Genomic DNA, 22,597 nt, shown 5'->3' with positions numbered 1-22,597 from the left:
ATATTTAAAGCATCTATAATACCCCAGGCACATACAGCACATAAGGGATGTAATAGATGACTCTGCTATAGACATTGGCTATCAGAGTGCACAGGAGGCACGCTGGGTACTCATTTGACTGTATATTTTACATTATTTTGTAGGTGAACATGACATATTTTGCAGGTGAACATGACATATACTACTAAATATTCTGCAGGATTTGCAGAAAATAGGTGGTATAACTGTGGGAATTTAGGTAATTTTCTAGCCAAAAATTCTGATTAAAGTTCTCTTCTCTTTTCACCTACAACAAAATGGCCGCTTATCCCTCTACACCGGGGACACTTTTTATTTTAGCACAGTCTACCTTTTAGCATTGATTGTGACTAGGACTGCAGTTTTGGATTACTATAGTCCCATGTGGCAGTCTCGTCACCAAAAAACCAAATCAAACCTTACACAGGAAACGAGTCTTGAGCTACAAGAAAATGGCCGCCGCTTTCATGAAGCGAGGACAAAAAAATTATACAATATTCATAAAGTATTTTTAATAATAATGGACATTGCAAGACTTGTAGAATCCTCTAAATGCTGATATTGATAGTTAAAAGTGGGTAAAAATTAATTTATATGCCTGTTTTTTAGGATGCTGCGCTAGGCCTCCTCGTAACTATGGCAACCAGGAAGACGCCAGCCATCCGTGGAACGCATCAGCTGAGAAGGCAGGCGGGACTTTAGCGGCATTGTGGGCTTGTCAGAGAATCCAGGAAATCAACAATCTGTGCTGCTAGAAGGAGGAGGACGCTACTGGGGCCCCCAGTGTTTCGGGGGACCTGACACAGCCATTGCAGGAATGTGACCCTTTTATATTATGGCTTTTTTCTGTGTGTTTCTGCAGCAGGTCCTGGACTCCATAATACACAAGACCAATAGACAGATAACTTCTGCTACAGGTACCCTGAGGTATGACAACTTTATTATTAGGATACCACTTCCCCTGTGACTCTGCTATGGAGAATATTGTATGTACAGCGCTGTGTAATATGTGGGCGCTATATAAATCCTGTTCAATATTAATAATTGTAGAATTAGAGCCATGTCCACGCTTCTGTCCTCAGCAACATAACCAACTCACCTACCCTCCTAATCCCCCATCATTTACCCATCAATTCATACCCCCCTCCTATTCCTTCCCCCACCTCTTAGATTGTAAGCTCTTCGGGGCATGGTCCTCTCCTCCCGTGTCTGTATCTGTCTGTCATTTGCAACCCCTATTTAATGTACAGCGCTGCGTAATATGTTGGCGCTATATAAATACTGTTTAATAATATTAATAACAGAAGGTGATTGGGAATGCCGCCTTGGGCGGTTGTCACTGGGAAATCTGTCCCTGTTATTGCTATTATTGTAATGTCATCATTTTGTAGCAATGGCTATGAGAAGTGATCGATCCCACTCGGTCAGTATAATTTTGTTAGTGTTCCTTTATAGAGGTGAATGCAGAGCGACTGTCCGTGATGACTTATCATCAGTGTAAAACTTTTTCTGAGCGACAGATTGGATAATCCAGCAAACCTGAAATGCATGGAATGCAAAGCATTTAAAGCATTTTTTAAAAATCTATTCCAGATTTGCTGGGTCACCCAGGTTCTCCTGTGATAGTCTATCCTCTCCAGTCTTGGAGAGCTTTAACCTTCCTGGCGGTATTCCCGAGTGTGACTCGGGGTGAATTTTCTATCCCAAAAGCGGTAACCCCGAGCCACACTCGGGGTGGAATTGCCAGGGAGTATAAAAGTCCTACCTGGTTCCCACGTTCAAGCGGCGACCTCCAGTGATGCCCGGCATCTTCTTCCCCTGGTGATGCCTGCTGGGCATCTGTAACCAGGCGATGCCGGTCCGGCATCTGCGTCCCCAGTGTTTGAACATTGGGATGTAAGGCCAGGGGAAGCAGATGCCAGGCATCTGTTTGCGAATGTGCAGGTGGGAGGCAGGACCAGGCAGGTAATTTGAAATGGTAAGTATTTTTAAATGTACCCCTTTTACATTTAAAACTACTTAGTATTCATACTGCCAGGGAGGTTAATAAATCAGGCTCTGTTTCAGAGAACCAAAGACCTGGGTATGGTGTCATGTATAATAGCAGCTGCCTGACTCTCACACAGGCTAATTTAACCCCTAATACAGTAAAAAAAAAAAAATATATTTCCTGCAAGTAGCGGCCTTGCACAATATTTAGATAGTAGTTGCAATGTTTTGTGTCATATGGTATTTGCACAAACAGAATTTCAAACAGAACTGTGCACTTCTGGGCTCGTATCCTACAGGGAGGATCAGTGAACAGGTCTGCTGGGAGAAACTATCATAACACTTTATGGAATTTGTTTCTATCCCCCACCTGCTGCCACGTCATATCTCCTATGGAATTAAAATCAAAAGGATTTATGCAGAATTAAATAAAAGAAATCCTAAATGAATTCAGGCATAGTGTGACCAATGTGATCTCTACTTGTATATTATCATGTGGTAACTGGGCCATGGAGGGCTTAAAAATAGTTTGATAAAACATCACCTATGAATTGTACTAATACGCTCTTCTTTTTCATTGTGCCATATTGGTAGCTGGTATCATTCCTCTCTGTTCAGCACTACTTTAATCAGGACATACCTTGTAAGAATATAACATAGGCATTGACAGTGTCAGAGAGTAGATCCAAGTATTTTCCTGTCCATGTTTAATTTAAATGATGCATAATATCACACTGATATTAGTGACTGAGTAATGTAAAGGAAAACAGGGCATCATCGGTTTTGACATTATTTGCTGTTATGGGTATCATAAACATAGAACCAGTTTCATTCTTTTGAAAAGTAAAAACTTCATTATTTTTTTCAATTCTTTCTATTTTCTTCTTTACAGCCATCCCATCCATACTTTAGTAATAATTTAGTTGGTCTGATTGTAGTGCACTGTAGAAGTTAAATGGAAGCCTAAAGGAAGATTCCCTCTTGTTTGTGAAAGTAGTGGACTATGGCAAAAAACGTAAGTATATTAATATTTTATGATATGCATGATTGTGAAAATCTCTACAGTCATTGTCATACATTGTATGTTTATCAGAAAAAATGCTGAACTGATTCTCTATTCACTACAAACTATACTCATATTCAGGAGGTCAAGAAATCATGATATACCTGAAAAGAATATAACAACAGTTAAAAATAGCTGATCTTTTTTTATTAGATTCAGAATAAATCATCTAGCATGGGAATGTAGCTTTAGTTTCCTAAACATTGTTGTTAGGAGCCTGCTATGTAAAGTATGTAAAAGCTGAACTTTCCATACAATAGAATGAGTCATAGCAGTGACTACTTTCCTATTTATTTACTTTAAACATGCTTTCAGTATGCCTGAAACGAAACTAGTTTACTTCTGCTTCTCTCATAATCTACTGTCATATAATGAGACTTATGGGGACTCCCATCGCATTGACAGGTAAACATTTAGACAACTAACACTTTTTTAATGCATACTATTCGTACTTATATGTCTTGACTGGGCTTTCTTCCTCATTTTGTAATCACTGGGTATTTAGGTTGGTATGTGTTGGCAGACTTGCATGTGGCATGTGATGGGCAACTCATTTACTACTGGAGAAAGCTACTAAAACTGTGTAGTGTGGGCAACACAACTACTTACAAAATTGAGCGAGTACATGTGCAGTAGGTGGAGGCTGTTGCACACCCACGGAACGAATGGCCAAACCGATTTACTGCTGGAGTTCTGAGTGCATATGGGCAGGGTGTGTGAGCTATATTATTCTGTATCCTGTGTATGCACACAGTGTTCCAGCAAAAAATGGGTTCCCGAGCTCATGGCATGCTTATGCAGTAGCTGATGCAAATCATTGTCCACCACTTACTGTGCACAGCTGGGGCTTCTCACCATGCATGCGCACCCAATGTTACTATTAGTGGGAGTAATGATGCAAAAAAAAAAAAAATACTTTTTCGTTTTGGATTAAGCTGTTAATATTGTCCCCTGAGCAAGTGGGGGTAGAAAACCTACTGCCTTGTCTTTTTTTAAACTGAATATGTACAGAAAGTCCTCTGTAAGAGATATGTCAAGTAATAAATCTGATGGCTTGCAGTTCCAGAACATTGGTATGAAGAAGAGCTTTTACCCTGGATCAATTGCTCCCCACTATCACAGAGAGGCAAAAATTCCTCCCACCTTGAAAAGAATGTGCTCAAGCAGAGCTCAGGAGAAAATAAAAACATGGGCTTGTATTTGTGGTTTGTGCTTTCCTTTGGCAGCTCGCATACAAAGTTATTCAAGTGATAATTCAATGTTTTTGTTTTTTTCGGACAGGTCTAAAGTTTATATATTTCCTTTTAAATAATTCCTTAAATTGGGTTTGCTTTTTCCATATTTTAGAATATTTTTTTGTACTTACCTAGACATCCAGAGTTAAAAAAAGGCTATATTACCTGAATTTTTGCCCAGGTACCGTTGGATGGTCTTAACATACTTGCAAGCTCCTCCAGAAATCCTGTTTTGAAATACCCAGTACAGGTTCTGTGGTAATTTTATGTAAAAACTTGTTGGATGGTTATATGTAAGTGCTTACATCCCTTTTTTTTTCTTTTTAATAAGCTATGCCACTTTTGTTGGACATACATCATAAAGTTTGACGTAAATTAAAAAATGGTTCCTTTTAAACGAAAACACATAGAAAATGTAACCCATATGAAATAATCCAATAAAAGAGTGATACACTTTCTCATCAGATTTGTGATCTTGATAAGAAATTGGTTAAATTGTATCATCTGTTACAATTTTGCTTTTTGGAAGGATTTCTTGTTATTATTGTCCTATTACATTTGATTTTTATAGTAAGTTGTTCAATAATATGTTAGAAACCCACTTTTAATGAATAAATAAAGTATTGTTTTTTTAAGGAATATAAATTAGTATGTTTGCCAAAATAAATGTCCCCTGAGCTCTGTTTGTACACATTCTTTTTAGGATATATATGTTGTTGGAATGTGACATAAGACATTGCATTCAGCTCCACCCATAGAGTAAATGTTTAAAATTGTTAATATCCCCACCTTCTCCAACCATAAAAAAATTGCAAGCGCTGTCATAGGCAAAGTGTCCTGACATGTTCCTAAAGCTTCTGGAGCTTCGCCAGCCATAAAACACTTATTTCTTTCCAGTCTGATGCACAGAATCAATTCCAAATATTCCAGGTGAGTGGATGGGGTTAGGTAGGATTTTTAGAAATTGAGAATCCAACTAAAGGTCTGTACTGTCATTCACGTGAAGGTTGCCTAAATATGTACACTGTGGTCTCCACATGCATTTGAAACATAAACCCGAATAGTTTAGACAATTATTTCTGGGTATTTCTGGGAAATAGAAACTTGAATATTTTTCTTCTTTTTTTCTATACTTTTTCAAGATAATATATTTTAAAATGTAAAATAGATACACATTGTACTTACGTAATAATAATAACATAATTATATTAATAACATACTAGAACATGAGACAGATGAAGTATCTCTGTTATCATAACGGTAACTAGTATTCTGTTTGGTTGAACATGTTGGATTACTAGGTGTCCTTTTCATAGGTTGGCCTGCAGAATGTTTTTATCAACTTGGGGTAAAGGAGTAGGGAAGGGGGCTGAATGAATGTTAGGGAGTAATATAGTGACTTCTATATGTAAGAGCTAGGGGTGAATATGGGGTTTGTAGGGATAGGTAGTAGAGGTAGCGGGTTGGGGTAGGTATGATGGAGAAGGAACTAGTCTGAGAAAGTGGTGTGGGACGGAAGAGCATGGCATGGAGGAATAACGGAATTATGACCAGATGGTACTTTGCTCCTCATCAGTTTAGAATTTGTGTACTGAATTTAATAGAATTATGTTTTCCTATTGTTCTTAGAGTGCAAACATGAGGTCCTCCATATGCATAATGCCATTTTTTTTCTAGAAAAACATTGTTTCATAGTGAGATGGGAGATTTTTTCCAGGTCCTTGATATGCAAACTCTGCCAGCATAAAGAAAGTTGATTGTATGTTTTTCCGTTATTTGGATAGGCATAGGAGTGACAAAAGCACTGCATTTGATTTTTGAGTTTTTTTTAGGATTTCATCATGGTTTGGGTGACCTTAGTTTTAAAATGTGTCAATCTGGGACATCCCTAAATGTCTACAGTAGTTCACCTCTGCTGGATCCACATCAGTAGCACTGGTTTGTGGTGACCTAATGTCTAGACGTACTTTTGTAGCTGATTTCCTTAAAATTGTTGCTGATTGTATTTGCTGCAGATGCACACAGGAAGTCTATGGCTGTCTTATGAGGTGTGGTGTGTTTCTGTACCTTTACAGGGAAGAAGGCTGCCTACTAGTTAAGCCTCTTGTTTTGTGTTTTGCTACAGACTGTACTCTCCACAGTTGTGAAATTCAGATAGTTTGGCGTTAGGTATCACGCTTATCAGATGTGCTATGATGTGGTAGTGTGGCTTTCATGTGTTTGAAAATTTGTGCAACTAAACTCCATGTTTTGAACTTTAATCGGTAAACTTGTTAGGTTTGGCAGGCTAGTTTGAAAGTTTCCTGGGCACTGTGTTTGTACCAAACACAGAAAGCAATACACTGTCTACTTGATAAGATGACAGATTTTGACCCAAACAGATGTGTTGGCCATAACTTGACTGCATTTGTTTACACATTCATAAAATGTGTGTTTACTACATGGGATAACTGCTTTGGCTTTGAGAAGGCCCAAAGATTTTAGACCAGCCCAGTTCTTCCTCTCCATGAGGGATGTATAGGGTGTCCCCCAGTAGTGCAGAAAGCACTGGAAGTTGTGTAAATGTCCCCTGATGATGGACGCCTGCCAGGAGATACTGTTATAAATATGGGGGTTCCAAGAAGCTGTTTAGTAACAGAATAATAGTCTGACTGTTAACTGTAGTCTATGGTGTTGCAGGTTTAGGAATGTTAATTTCTCCAGAACGCAGATGAGTGAATTACTAAAAAGAGACAAGATGTCACCAGCTTTCAGGTAGATCAAGCATCATGGGTCTCTAAAAAACTTCATGGAGTCTTTCTGATGTGAGAATGCCAACTTTGTTGAGGCAAGATGGAAAGGTGGAGAGGTGGATGTCAATTTTGTGTGGTATCCTACCAGTTAGGTAGAAGAATCGCCTTACATTCAAGTCGGAAGAGGGCAAATAATTGTAAGAATAAATAGACAAATGATGGCCCATCCTTACAAGCCTCTAGAAGAAATTGGTGACCCCACTTGTATGTGGTACCTACACAAAGAATCCTGTTCAAAAGCTGTTTCAGGATACTTTACATGTAACGAGTTTGGCAGAATAAAATTTGAATCTTAAAAAGTTAGAGGGCCACTTCTCAAGACATGGTTCAGAAACATCTCAAACCTTGTAAAAATGGGTCTGACAAAGTACACCCACTGGAATGCACTGAAGAAGTGCATGACATTTTTTTGGATTTACTTAGAGGGTTTTGTGGTTTTCAGATGATTGCAGTCATTGTAGATGTAAATACAGTTCCCTTAATGGCCTTAGGGATACCTTGCAGACACAAACTTTCCACATCTGCAAATCTCCAGATGCAGCTGAAACTAGTCCTCCAGATGCAGCTGAAACTAAGTAAAAGATTCACTGTTGTGAATAGTACAGCATTTCTAGACTGGATACTCTGTCTTCAATACATTTTTGAGAAGATTGTTGAGAGGTTGTTGTCTCAACCTCTCCCCTTTTTATGACGGATCTTTTTCAGGTCCACCTTCCTCGGGGAGTGATAAAATGAGAGCGCGGAGGTCGGGTTCCCTGTTTCCAAAAAAGGTGGGTGTTTCTTTGAGGGATCTGAGCTGCTAGGAGAGTGTGTAATTTGGAGAGGGTAAATAAATTGGAGATCATTATGGTGTAGACTCCCTGCCACAATAAGTTGGGTTAGTCCTCCCTGCTGGTCCTGTTAAAGCCGTTAAATCATTTATAGCTTTCTGAAGTGCGGTATGAGGAGTGCCTGATGTCTGTTAAGAACTAAAATATCAGTGGATATTATAATAATAACCAGGACTGAGACTGGATGTTTAGTCAAAGAAAGAAATTAGCAGATCCAGACAGAAGTATAATGTTTAGCTAGCCATGTGGGGCAAGGTCAAATGAGACTAATCCTTATTCCTCCATTGCATGACCATGGCCATCTTGACAGAGGTTCCTATTTTTCTATATTGTGTCCAAAGCTAACAAAATGTTTTGGCTATTGATAAACTTTATTGTTTTTTTTTTTTTGATGAACTTCTATGTGCAAAAGGGGTATGAAAACAATACAGTTATCAGACTCAAGCTTTAAAAAGAATAGAATGTGAAAAGGAATCCCATACTTTATTTTCATGAATGGTATATCATCCATATATTAGAAAATCTCCTACAGTGGATGTGAAATTGTGGAGGTACTGGAACTGCATTACACTAAATAGAATGTGATTGCAGACAGAATCCTTATGATGTTGATTGTTTACATATTAAACAATGTTTTTTTACCTAATTGTGATTACTATTTCAGGTTGAATATGGCTTACCAGCACACACAGTGGGTAAGCCTGATGTGTCTGAAGAAATGGATGTGTCAGAAACACAGTGGGGATGGTTTTACTTGGCAGAATGTGGAAAATGGCATATGTTTGAGGTAACTATTACTGGTTTGTATTTAGTAACAGGTAATATTATGTGCTGGCTACTTTGTAGAGAGAGATGAAACATGAGGATTTTTTTCTTTTATTGGGATCATTTTTTTAAATAAACTAGAAAACAGTTTATTTTGGATTTCTTCCTATAGAAATCACTGCCCAGGCTTTAACACTGTACCAGAATCAGAATTAATAATTTATTAATAATCATTTATAAATCATTTATAAATACACCTCTAAGTGTTATAATGAGTCTGATTTATTAAAGCTCTTCAAGGCTGGAGAAGATACTCTTTCACCAGTGAAGCTGGGTGATCCAACAAACCTGCAATGGATCTGGTCCACAATTGAAAACATTTGCTAGCAAATAGCAAATGACTTTTAAAAAATCCATTCCAGGTTTGCTGGATCACCCGGCTTCACTTATGAAAGTGTATCTTCTTCCAAAGCCTCTCTTCATACTGGTCTTGTTGTTCTGGATGGTGTCATATCTGCCATGTACTTAGTGCAGGACAAGCATCTATGTCATTAGGATCATGTGTGGCCACTTGTAGGAGGGCCTGTGAAAATTCCATTTTTTGTAGAGGGGACAGAGGACTGGATCAATGCCTGTCACACAACCATGGGGAAAGGTGGGTATCGTTATGTCCAGCTCATCCCCTAGGAAATAAAGCAGCATTTTCCCTATGTGGTGGTGGTGGTACAATCTTACTACTCTCCCACTCTCCCGTTGCTACAGTATCTCTACTATATCAACCAAAAAAAACTCCCTGGTATCTTAACCATATCAAAACAGATTTAAACTTTTAGGCTTTTAGTAGAAAAACAACAGCAATATAGTTGTGTAGAGGGTGGCAATCCACAGCTCTCACTTAGATTTCATCCTACTATAATCATCCAATATTCATTTTTTTCTGATTTCTTTACTGTACTTTGTACATTATAATTATTCTGCACTACCCCATTGCTTTATTACCTTTTCTACACTTCAATGGGAAGTGGAAATCCAAGAGGTCTTTTATGACAGAGCACCATTACCAAATACCTGTTCAAGAAAAAAGAGTTCAATAGTAAAAGAACACTTTTACTATTTTTAATTTTATTATTATTATAGGACTAAGCCAGTCTATGTGAAGATGACATGTCTTTGAGTTAACAGGTTTGTTCTGCATCTTTGACATTGGAGACAAAATATGTTGCTTTGAATCACAGTTATTTTCAGATGACTGATGTTTTAACTTTTAACAGTTTTTTAAGATTAACTTTTAGCTGATATTTATTATCTAAAAGAAAACTTTTATTTTTGAACACAGTTAATGTTACCTGTTCACATGTTACATATGAGGCCTCCCTGCCTGTTGTCTATGGTTCGCTTTGTTTCGTCTTTAAATGGCTTTTATTGTTTTGGTATCTTTCAGACTGTTCCATCTGAGTATTGCTCTATCACAAGTCAAGAGGTTGAAAAGCGTTATCGAGAAAATCCCCATGGCTTTGTTGAATTTTCAACAGTTAAGTTCAACTACCGTCTGGATTTCATAGGTAAGCTTTGGTACAAAGTGTTCTAAAAAAAGGAAAAAGAAAGACTTGAGACTGACAACTAAATTAATCTATACTTGTCAATAGCTGTAAAAAAATAAATAGACTCACATTATAGACTGGAAAACATATGATTTCCCACTGCCTTTCCCACACTATTGCTGCTATCCATGAGTTTTCTCCTTCAGAATAATAAATGGTCTGGTGTGCTGCCATACCTATTAGTGACTAATTAAAAAAATAATTGTTAAAATAAAAGCTTTCAAAAGGAAGTCCCTTACTTGTAATAAAAGAAGTAATACTTTAAAGTTGAAAAAGTCTCCCCTTTCTGCACAAAATAAACCCAGCTATACATATTTCGCGAATTCATGTGAAACAACACAGCCACAGCAAGAATGCCGATAGCCTGGATGTAAAGCTGATCTTTTGGTTTTACCGTGTTTCCCCGAAAATAAGACAGTGTCATATTTATTTTACCTCTGAAAATCTCACTAGGGCTTATTTTCAGGGGATGTCTTATTTTTCTCACAAAAAATCTATATTTATTCATGTACAAAAATCTGTATTTACCAAAACCTGCAACCAATATTACTATAGAAAGATACCTCTGTGTTACCTGTCAAAATCACAGACATAAATGAGTAATGAAAAAAAACACACAGCTTCATAAGCAAACAAGTGCAACATAACAAGAAAATGTGCTGACAATTAACATGTGACTCATAGAGTTACATGTTAAACTCGAGTAAAAGCAAAAAAAAAAATCAATTAATAAATATGCATTGCTGCTAATGAATGAAATACTAGCAAGGACCTTTTGAAAAGAGAATCCACCAATCTCTGCTTGTGTCACACCAGAGTACTGTAGGTTAATTAACCCTGCGATTTCTTCACCCCTTGCTCCAGTGCTTTTGAAATCTCCTGCTCTCTGTCTCTCTCTGCTCCCTCCTTCCTCTTGGTATCCCTCCGTGTACCACGTGACCACACCCTCCGAAGAAGCCAATAGGGCTTACTTTCGGGGGAGGGCTTATATTTCAAGCTTGCTCGAAAACAGCCAAAAATCCTGCTAGGGCTTACTTTCGGGGGGTGTCTTATTTTCGGGGAAACACAGTAGTAGTTTCAGTCACACTTCTATCCATATCCACCCCTTCCACCTGTAAGTCATCACTGACCTCCCTTAACTCTGTTACTAAAGATGAAGTCTCCTCTCTTCTTTCATTATCTCCATCTACTACCTGTCCGCTTGACCCCATTCCCTCCGTGCCCATACCTCCACCCTTGCCCCTGCCCTAACTGAACTATTCAACCTCTCCCTTTTTACTGGTATCTACCCCTCTGCTTTAAAACATTCCATATTTTTCCCTATCCTGAAGAAGCCTTCACTACACCCCTCCCTACCTTCTAGCTACCGTCTTATCTCCCTTCTCCCATATGTTTCCAAACTTCTTAAGCGCCTTGTCTACAAAAGACTCACCAATTTCAAGCTGCCCATACATAGTAAAAGAATGTAATTCCCAAGGGCTTAGGCTACAACTATTTCCTAATATAAAGAATCCTGAATAATCAGATCCGAGTAGGAAAAATTGTTAATTAAATGTTCTGAATCTCTTATGTACATACTAATTAACTACTATAAACAAGAAATTATTGCTCTCACTTATTGCTGACTTATTGCTGAAATTATTGCTCTCACTTATTGCTGACAAATTATTGCTGACTTTATCAAAGACATTCAAGTATTTGGAATTTTATTTATTCAGGAATTTAACTCTTAAGGTAATGTTTGACAAGTCACAACCCCAACCTAAATTCACGCTACCAAAATCAGTTTAGTTAATTTGACACTCAAGATTTTAAAAATCCTAAAATCTTCCATGAATTACTAGACGAAAATGAAACCTACAATCAACTACTCATTGATTCACAAACTCCGTCTTACAATTCTAACTCACAGATTACTGAAAATATTGAACAAAAATGTAAGCCCACAAAGCAACCACTTCTCTCCCAAACTAGAAACTTGGGAACATCCATCCCTGTGAGGCACCCAAATCTACCTTCAATCTACCCATTCAAACATATCCCCACCTTCAAACGTTTATCAACTTGATTACTCAGGACATTAGAAACTGGAAACCCTTAATCACAGGACAACCAGAAAACATTAATCCCACCCTTCAAAAAGCACTGAATATTCATAGGACTAACAGAAATATTGTCATGAAACCAAGCAAATCAATATGTTATAAAATCTTACAGAACATAGAATGGTATAAAGAAATTTCAAATAATGTCATTGACAAATTCTATACTCAATAATAATCTATCATCAATAACGCACACACATTACGGACCATTGACACTAACATGAAAAACTATCTTTATACCAAATATCCAACTATTCCCACCTTCTATGCCCTTCTGAAAGTGCACAAGGACTTGAGACAAACCCATCTGGCCACCCTACTATTTCAGAGATTGGCTCTATTGCTTCTAACGCAAGCAAACTTGTAGATACATATTTAAGACCATTAGTAGTGAATCTACCATCGTACTTAAAAGACACGATGGAACTTCCTAATTTTACATCAGACCTTTCTATCTCCCCTGACTCCCTCTTAGTTACAATAGACGTGGAGGCACTTCATTGTAGTATTCCTCACAGAAATGGCTTGGAAATGATACGGAGCAACTTAAATCATCACTGCCCTCACAATGGGGCCTTCAATGACTTTACGGTTCAATTATTGGTGTACATTCTGACCAAAAATATTTTTGCATTCAATGATCAACTATACCTACAGATTCAAGGGGTGGTCATGGGCACACTTGTTCCAAGATTCCAATTTACACACCTATAAACAATATATTAGTACTTGGAAGTGTTATTTAGATGATATTCTCATTGACATTGTCATCTGGACAAACTCTGAATCCTTACTATGGAAATTTTCTCAGCCATTCAAAACAATACCTGTACTCTCAAATTTACTATGCAGTTTGATAAAGAAAAAGTATAATTTCTTGATACTTATATTAGAATTACATCACCAGGTCGGGTCAGCACCACACTATACAGGAAGGAAACGGCTGGTAATACTATCCTCCATGCAACAAATACTCACCCCATTCCATTAAAAAGTATACCTTTAAGCCAGTATCTAAGACTTAGGAGAAACTGCACCGACGATTCAGACTTCAATAGAGAATAAAAGGCACTAAGAGAAAGACTACTCGCAAGACAAACTACTCAAGAAAGCATATCGTAGCACCAAAACTACTCTGCATGCCAGCATCTTCTGTTTCAAAAGAAACCATCTATCTCAAGTGAAACCGTAAGGGTGATCACTACATTCAATAGAGAATATGCTAAAAAAAATCACTTAAAAATTGGCACATCCTATTAGGGGATCCCAATACAGCCAAATTTTTACAACCCACACCAAGTATTACCTTTAGAAAATCCCCCTCATTAAAAGATTTCTTGACCTCTACCTCTACCTCTAGCCACTATAATCCCCACGCAGTAACCCACTCTAAAACATTACCATCCGGCACATATAAATGTGGAAAATGTCCACATTGCTGATGGATCAAGGAACAACAAATACCTCAACTCCCCAACAATACCATACATGGACTTAGACGACATTGATTGCTCATCTATGGGAGTTGTATATCTTTTTACCTGTAAATGTGGATCTTATTAGGTGGGAAAAACAAAAAGAGCTTTCCGAAAGAGGATCTATGAACACGTTTATGCAATAAGAACGTGAAAAATGCTAGCACCAATCAGCTACCATGTAGATAAGCCTCATAATTTTGACACTGACAGTACTTTCTTTTCAGCCCTAGAATAAGTTTCACCTAACCTTGGAGGTGGTGACACTGACATATTCTACTACAATTAGAATCAAGATAGATCTTCACACTTAATGCTTCTACTCCACCAAGTTTGAATGATGTTTTATCATTCAAACCTTTTCTGTTGATATATTTTAGTACTGACAAGCACGTTATGACTACTGACATATTGTCTTTTTTGGTTGTACAATAAATGCATAGGTAATTAGGATACAATTATATACTATGGTATATTGAGGTGATAAACATGGAATTATGTTACATTCTGTTTTATCCCATTACAAGTTGCGAGAGATACTGAACCAGGCTACAACCTTATATGATTGATACTTTCATTAAATATTAACAGGGTAACATTTCTTGTTTTACTAATAAAGGTGTATGAGTACTGTACAAATTAAATGTACATAAAAGGTGTTATGAAGCGCCAGGAAATGGAATTGGAGACCAAAAATAGGTTGTACTCAAATATTTTCTAACATCATTTGTTTGAATAAGACAAACAAAGTATATTAATAAATAGCATGGAGTATATGCTAAAGAGATGTATTGTTATCATTTTTGTTTGTATATAACACTAACTCTTACCTTTAGCTGTGTTAAACAGTGTTATTGTTTAAATGGGCTTCAGTGCTTTCAATGAGATTAAAGGGTAGGTTATAATATTAAGGTTTCGATCTGTCAATCAATAAAAGGGTAGGATTGGAGGCTTAGGTTGTTATAAATGATCAATATATATAGTCGATGTAATAATGATAGGAAAAATTAATAGTACTTATATTGTTGTGTGGAAAAGAGTATATAGAAGTATTTGGATTGGGAAGAGGTAAGTAATGAAAGGTTTGTTTTAACCAAACGAGAGTCTAAAAGATGAACACAGGAAGATAAAAATATGGATAATATGTAAGTAGACTTATTTTATATATAAATAGTGCTAAAGATAATTATGAGCTGTTTGGTGGGTCTTATAAGATGAATGTACTTACATTTTTGTTGGTGAAATTCGTGGAGAAAAAACAGCGTGTCCGCAGCCAGCCACCAGGGGACTGCAGCTGTGGGCTGGCCGTTCTTTTTGTATTCTAGTAAATTGAGTATGTCAGGATTAGAGCGCGCATACCCCCTAATTCTCGCACGAGCGCGCATACCCCCTAATTCTCGCACGAGCGCAGTGAAGGATTCTGGCTTCCACCCTAAACGAAAGTCTTATTTGTTTACATAGTGATAATGTATCAATACAAAGTGGTGTGTGGCAGAGATGGGAGGTGGGAAGACGCCTCTAAACCCTCCTCTGGGAGTGAATACTTTTGAATTTTATTGAAACCTCGTCCTCGCTGTGTTTTCACCTATAAATGGGAGGAAGAATTCCTCCGTAGTGCAGGTCCAGGGCAGCGGAGTGGAATCCGATGCCCTAACAAAGGAGGGGGGTTGATATGACAAGCACAAAAGATATCAGTGCTGTCATCCCAAAGAACCCCATCACAATGGGGACCTCCTGTCCCCTCAAGACATAGCGCAACCAGAGGAGAGATAACTCTTATCTCTCCTCTGGTCTCTGTACACCTCCTCTCTCATATCCTCTTTTGGCTTACAGTACCATCTGTATGCTGATGACACTCAAATCTATTTGTACACCCCTGACCTGTCTCCCTCAGTCCTGGATAGGGTCTCATGCTGCCTGTCAGCCATCTCATCATGGATGTCTGACCGATTCCTGAAACTCAACCTGGATAAAACAGAACTCATCATTCCACCCCCCTCAAATTCCAAATCTCCCCCCGATCTATTCCTGTTACCAATACTGTCATTCGGCTCTCCCCTCAGGCACGTTGTCTTGGCATCACCTTTGATTCTGCCCTTTCGTTTACCCCCCATATTCAGAACATTTCCAGGTCCTGTCACTTTCACCTACGCAACATCTCCAAAATCCACCCAACCTGTCTCCAGAGACCACCAAACTCCTTGTACATGCTCTTATCATCTCTCGTCTGGACTACTGTAACATCCTCCTCTCTGGTATTCCACTAACCTGACTCCTCTACAATCTGTTATGAATGCTGCAGCCAGACTCATCCATCCTTACCACCGCATCCCTTCTGCTGCATCTCTTTGCAGTACTTTACACTGGCTTCCATTTCACTAACTAATCAAATTTAAGCTCCTGTGCTTTGCCTTCAAAACCCTCCACAGTTCTTGTCCCACTTACATTTCTGACCTGATAGAAAAATACTCCCCCAGCTGATCTCTTCGCTTCTTCAATGACCTACTAATGACTTCCCTCCCTCATAACCTCATTACACGCACGGCTCCAAGACTTTTTTTAGAGCTGACCTGACTCTCGTCCTGTTCGGCTTGCTCCTACTTTCTGGCCATTTTTTCAAACTTGCCTAACCATATTCTGTCTTTTGAAACCAACCACTATTACCCACCACTACATATCTCCCCTCCTATAGTGTGTGACTTCCCCCACCTCCTAAATTGTAAGCTCTTCAGGGCAGGGTCCTCTCCTCCTCCTGTGTCAAGGTCTGCATTTGTCTGTCATTTGTAACCCCTATTTAATGTACAGTGCTGCGTAATATGTTGGCGCTATATAAATCCTGTTTATTAATAATATTTATAATAATACCTTGTGAAGCCATTTCAGGAGGTAAAGAAGGCACACTAGGCCAGAAGAAACAAGGTGTCCAAGGAAAGATTTTTTCCGACCATGACTGCAAGCGAGGAGCCTCAGTCGTTCATCTGCGGTGTAGTCTCTGTACGTGTGCACGTGCTTGGCATCGAAATGCCCCTTGGGATCCGACCGCTTGAAAGTGCTGTTGGTGTTGTTGCACACTAAACACAGGGCTTTGTTGCCGCGCTGGACGAAGAAAAATTTGTCAGTCTATTCGGGGTTGAAGACACGACGTTTGAGGTCAACCTTCCGGAGACTGGTAGCTGCGCGTTGCTTCTGCTCTTTAGGCAAAGTAATTGGGGTTACTGTGCGGGAACTCAATGATATTGATGATATTGCGGGAACGTGCGATAATGCGACCATTCAATTTGGCTGGATCCAACAATAAATAATTAGGGGGCGTTAGGCCAGACTGGAATACTGGCTAGGCCGTATCCATCCTAAAGGCCGGAGTTTGCCTACCTCTGCTCTACACAATCTTAAGTTTTTTATCTTTCGGTAACCATGCTTAAGTATAAATTTTTTTTTTTTGACATGAAAATGCTATAAGAAAAAGAATCTTGGTTTATAATCAGGCCACTAGGTGGCGCTGTAACCTCATGTAAATGTTATACCAAACTTTCTGTCTAGGGGTTTCCTACACACTTTGGCCCGGATTTAATAAAGCTCTTCAAGGCTGGAGATGATACACTTTCCTCAGTGAAGCTGGGTGATCCTAGAGACCCAGAACGAATTTCTTTAATAAATCAGGCCCTTTACATGGGTACATGTACCTACTATTGCTGGTCAACTATAATGCACAAAAGATTATTTAGGAGCAAATGACCCATCATAACCAAATTAATAGTAGAAAAGATATTGTGTAAAAAAGGGGGAACAAAAAAGATACACAATTTGAGCCCAAGTGATTTTATTTTTTTCTCTTTTTAATTAAATGTTTTAAAAAATGTTTTATTATTAACCTATGTTTTTTCTATTAAATATAAATTCTTGAAAAACAGTTGCCAATTGCCAAATTATAAAGCCTTAAAATGTTTATTTTAGTGTGTGCAGCTAAAACAAGGGTTTCTGCTGCAAACATTTTAAATTTACTTTGTATAATTGTTGATATTTTTTTGGGTCCTGCAGAAATGTGTCAGACCAATTTATGCAATGGCAGAAAACGAGCAGTAAAAAGAGCCCCATTTTCAATCTCTGCATTCAGGTAACCTCAGATTTTTTATGTGCTATTTAATATGTTATTCAGAAGTTTACACATATTTACATGTTTCTAATTTGGTTTTATTATATTTCTTAATGTGGGTATACCTCAATTATATGCTTCCAATGGTTACATTGCATTCTTCTAGATTCCCTTCTATATTTGTATGTAGCCTTGGAACTTTCATCCACTTTAATCTGTAAAGGGAAAAAGAAATTTACATGAATCCTACCTGACTTTAAATGTAGATGAATGATTGTGAGATTTCAACCATCAACAGATTTCCTCATCTCAAAAAAAAAAAGTACACTCCACACAAAACTCAAAATTTACCATCATACAAACATAGAACAGGGGCATAGCCTTTCTTCTGAGCACTGTGGTATTTGATCTGAGCAGATTAAGGTGAAAGTTTTAGTGTTAGAATTTGCTGCAGTTTTGCTGAAATACCTTTGGGTTGTTGACTAAAACTACTCTTTACCTTTTATAGTCCTAGTCCTTATGCTGTGGTCAGATAATATGAAGAATTGGAATTTTACCCCACGTAAATAATCACTTTTAATTGTCTTTAGCATGCTGACACCTAGCAGGAGTAAATAATGAAATGAAATACTTAGGGCCAATCAACACACTTTCTTTGCTGGGCTTCATTGGGCCTGATTTATTAAAACTTCCCAAGGTTATAGAGGATGCTGGGTGATCCAGCAAACCTGGAGTGGATTTATTCAAAGTGATTTGCTAGCACATGCTTTGAATCCTGGACCAGATCCATTTCAGGTTTGCTGGATCATCCAGCTTCACTGATGAAAGTGTATCCTCTTCAGCCTTGGAGAGCTTTAATAAATCAGGCCTTTTGTGTCTCATTTATGATGATGTATTGGTAGAGACAGGGGCAGATAATGGATGAAAACAGCAAACGCCCAGTGATCTTAAATTGGGACTTCAGCTCAACTCTGAGCTATAGTTTAAAGCCCATCTAAATCCAAAATTGTACAAAGCAAATTCTAATAGTAATCAGGTTGCTTAGGTGTATAGAAGTCAAGTGGTGGTAGTGGTGTAAATAACAAATAATTGGTGTGTTTTTCTGTTACAACAGTTACATCTGTGACAATGGTTCAATCCCGATGCCACCCCACTGGGAACATGTGAACAGTGCTCAGCCTTACCAGGTAGACACTAGGGTTCTCGCCACGTACAGTAACTGAACCTGTGTGCTAGATATACTAATTATAATGTACATGCAATCACAGTGAATTTCTTTTTTCAGCTTATTCCTCTCATAAAAATTTGTAATGAATATAAGGAGGTTGCTAACCTCTTTGGACAATCTATGGACCCGAACTGCATCACAAAGATTCTAAGAATACAAAATCTGGACTTGTGGGAATTTTACTGCAGGTAAACTACATTATATTGATGCAATATGTGTGACTTTCATTGAAAAGGTAAATACCCACAGCAGCCTATAATTTAGATAGGTAACATATGCCTCATATATGCAGTAGTTTAACCCCCAAAAGGTGGGTGTTTGTAAACCCTAACAACAAAGCATATACTTACTGTTGCTAAATTTGGTTGGTTTAATGCTTCTGATCTGTTAAACATACAGTTTTTACAAAGCATTTTGTTATATCTGATAGAGAAGTTAAAAAAACCCTATGGATTCCTGTGAGATTCCTTGGGTCTTAGCTTGTACTAACATATGAAATAAATTGTTCCCAGCTATCTGTGTAGACTATGAAACATAGTAGTCAACATGTGATTTGCTTTGTAATTTCTCATTTTTATTTATCCACATTTACATATGAGGAAGCTGATAATCAGATTGGGACAAACAGTAGCATTTAAAGGCATGTATAAAATGGTCACTTTATGGTCTCTCATTACCATGGTTTGGATCTTTAATTTAGTTTTCCCTAGCAAGTCCAGCCACAAACCTGAATAAAGTATAATAACTTTATTAGTTTATTCTAAATTAGAACCCTGTCAGGGTTCTATTGTCATCCTCTTGAGAATATCTTATCTCCAAATTTGTCCTGAATGTTACTGCTGTCATTGGAATAGTAGTAAAGGTGAGGGGAGATATTGCAATGCTGACTAATGCTTCTGGTGAATCAAAGTTGGTATTTCCCCTAATTTTGGTGAGCTTTCCACTTACTAGTGTTTTGGGGACTGGAAGTACAGTGTAATCTACCTGATGGGGACACAAGAAGGAATCAAATGATCTATTGAACAAAAAGTGTTGTGGCCTTACACCCCTTTGTTTTATTTACTTCATTAAGTTCATCTGTGCCAGCCTCAGAGTCCAAAAGCTGGTGCAGTACAGAACACACATATATAGCATGCTGCTGTGCCATACCACTGTACCCTATTGTTGGTTTATAAATGTGCCCCTTATTCATTTTTTTATATACAAATAACTTACAGGAACTAGTGCCATTTCTTTTCTGCCTGGAGTTTATTTTTAAGCATAAATAAGGTAAGAACTTCCCATTTCCCATAATAAATAGTATCAATGACTGTGGTGTTCTCTTCAGGAAAAAAGCTCAAATGAAAAAGAAGAAGGGAGTGCCTCATATTGCAGAGGAGATGCTCTTCCATGGCACAAACAATGAGTTTGTCAGTGCAATATGCATTCATAACTTTGACTGGCGAATAAACGGTATGCATGGCACCGTCTACGGTAAAGGTAAGACTTGTTCATGTGTGACAGCTTTCTGCTTTTCCAGCTACAGATTCTTTAAATAATAAGTGGATTTAAAACAAAGCACATTTACCATTTTTGCTCACTTACCCTTATCTATTCTAATCTATTTAATCATGTCCAGCTAATTTTATGAGGCACTAATGCACAGGTACAGCAAGACCATTGAAGAATTTCACATCTGGAGGTAAACAAACAGCAGAACCTAGCCTTTGGTTCAATGCTTTTGTGCATGGTATAGGGGAGGGTGGGTTAGGTCTAGAGAAAGAGGCAAACAGCATAAATGCCATTTGATTTAAAGCACGATTATCCTTTATGTGGCCTCTTAGCCAGTGGCACCTCTACTATAATGTGTTGCATAGACACTCCTTCCCTGATCTGCAGAATATGTGAACAGATATGGCAAGTATGATCAGTTTAGGCAAATGTAGGGAACAATAGAAAGGCTGCTATCTAGACACTCCTTCCCTGATCTGCAGAATATGTGAACAGATATGGCAAGTATGATCAGTTTAGGCAAATGTAGGGAACAATAGAAAGGCTGCTATCTATGTTCAGTGATGTGCTCTGTAATGATCAGATCTTCCATCCAGTCCAAATTAATGCTTACTCTCTCTGCAGGTACATACTTTGCAAGACACGCCTCCTTAGCCAGTCAGTACTGTAAAAACAACAGCAAGCACAGCACATTGGGACTACACGGAGTGAACCCTTTCTTTTGCAGCTCCTTTAAGAACAAGTCCATGTTCCTGGCCAGGGTCATTGTTGGAGATTACACCATGGGAAACAAGACATTTATCCGACCACCCTCCAAGGATGGAAGTCTCACCAATTTGTATGACAGCTGCGTGGACAATCCTTTTTCTCCACTCCTTTACGTCATTTTTGATAGCAATCAGATCTACCCAGAATACATTATACAGTTTGACTGAATCTACGTATTTATATTTTCTTTTTTGACATAACCGTTTCAGCAGGTGAAAATATGTGACACAGCAACTCAGTGCTCTCTGCAACTCTGTTCTCTAAACTGCATCATCACCAGCATTATTCAGCAGCTTAGTTCACCCCACAGCAGCAGTGACTTAGCAGCTCAGATCATTCACATGCCCACTCCAGCAGTAGTTCCCACTTCTTCCCACTCTCAGTACTGACTTAGCTGCACATGTCCCTTTGCATTCCCCTTCATGCAAAGGCTTCTTAGTTTGGATCTCCTTGCTTTCTGTGCTGAGTCACTTCTGGGAGAGGAGAGCAGGGTGAGCTTATCTGCTGAGCCACTAATGTTAGTAGTAAAGGAGTCACTACTTGCAACACCATGGACAGAACTGCATTTATGATAAAGGTAGTGTGTATAAAGCAGCAACGTGGGGAAAAGACTTTCGCAAACTTTACAATTTTAAACTGTATTGTTTTTTTTTTTGTTTTTTTTAATTGTTTCACTCTTCTGACCATCAGAAGGGGTATGTAAGGGAATGTTAATGTCATCCAACCCACTACACTTCAAGAAAAAAATCTCTTCCTAATGCTGCATTAGTCAGTATACAAAAATTTTTCTTTTTACCTAAAGTAGGCCAACTCTGGGATAATTTTAATTTGTTAAAAAAGTAAAAACCCATAAAAAAGTAAAAACAATAAATTCCAGGGATGCACAGCATACAGGGTGCAACATGTCATAGCCTTACCCATTAAGGTGCCATCACCACAATGCCCTTTAATAAGTCCTGTTTTCTTCATCGGTGGGGACCACAGAGCCCAAAGGTGTGAAGAGGAAGAAATCAATGACCAGAAGACAATGGAAAAGTTAAAAAAATAAATAAAAATTGGGGCTTTTTAGCCAGTAAGTATAAGCAGATCCTTCCTCCATCACATGACTGCTTATGCTGCATTCACCTTCTGTTATTAGTTTTCA

The 22,597-nt window shown here is 38.2% G+C and overlaps 1 protein-coding gene across 2 annotated transcripts; it reads left to right on the top strand.

Moving 5' to 3' along the window:
• Positions 1-711: 711 nt before the first annotated feature.
• Positions 712-22,300, top strand: PARP11 (poly(ADP-ribose) polymerase family member 11). Of its 2 annotated transcripts, XM_072400369.1 has the most exons (10): positions 930-945; positions 2,900-3,022; positions 7,803-7,867; positions 8,592-8,714; positions 10,134-10,254; positions 17,912-17,987; positions 19,081-19,153; positions 19,252-19,382; positions 20,522-20,673; positions 21,310-22,300. In XM_072400369.1, the coding sequence occupies exons 3-10, from the start codon at positions 7,829-7,831 to the stop codon at positions 21,618-21,620; spliced, it is 1,026 nt and encodes a 341-aa protein (XP_072256470.1). In that variant the 5' UTR covers positions 930-945; positions 2,900-3,022; positions 7,803-7,828; the 3' UTR covers positions 21,621-22,300. The 2 variants fall into 2 exon arrangements, with proteins under 2 accessions (XP_072256471.1, XP_072256470.1); XM_072400370.1 differs by lacking the exon at positions 7,803-7,867 and having other exon boundaries at positions 712-945.
• Positions 22,301-22,597: the final 297 nt, after the last annotated feature.

This window comes from Pyxicephalus adspersus, chromosome 2 (genome assembly GCF_032062135.1).
Source record: "Pyxicephalus adspersus chromosome 2, UCB_Pads_2.0, whole genome shotgun sequence".
Lineage (NCBI taxonomy): Eukaryota > Metazoa > Chordata > Amphibia > Anura > Pyxicephalidae > Pyxicephalus > Pyxicephalus adspersus.
This window is presented reverse-complemented; position numbering and strand designations above follow the sequence as displayed.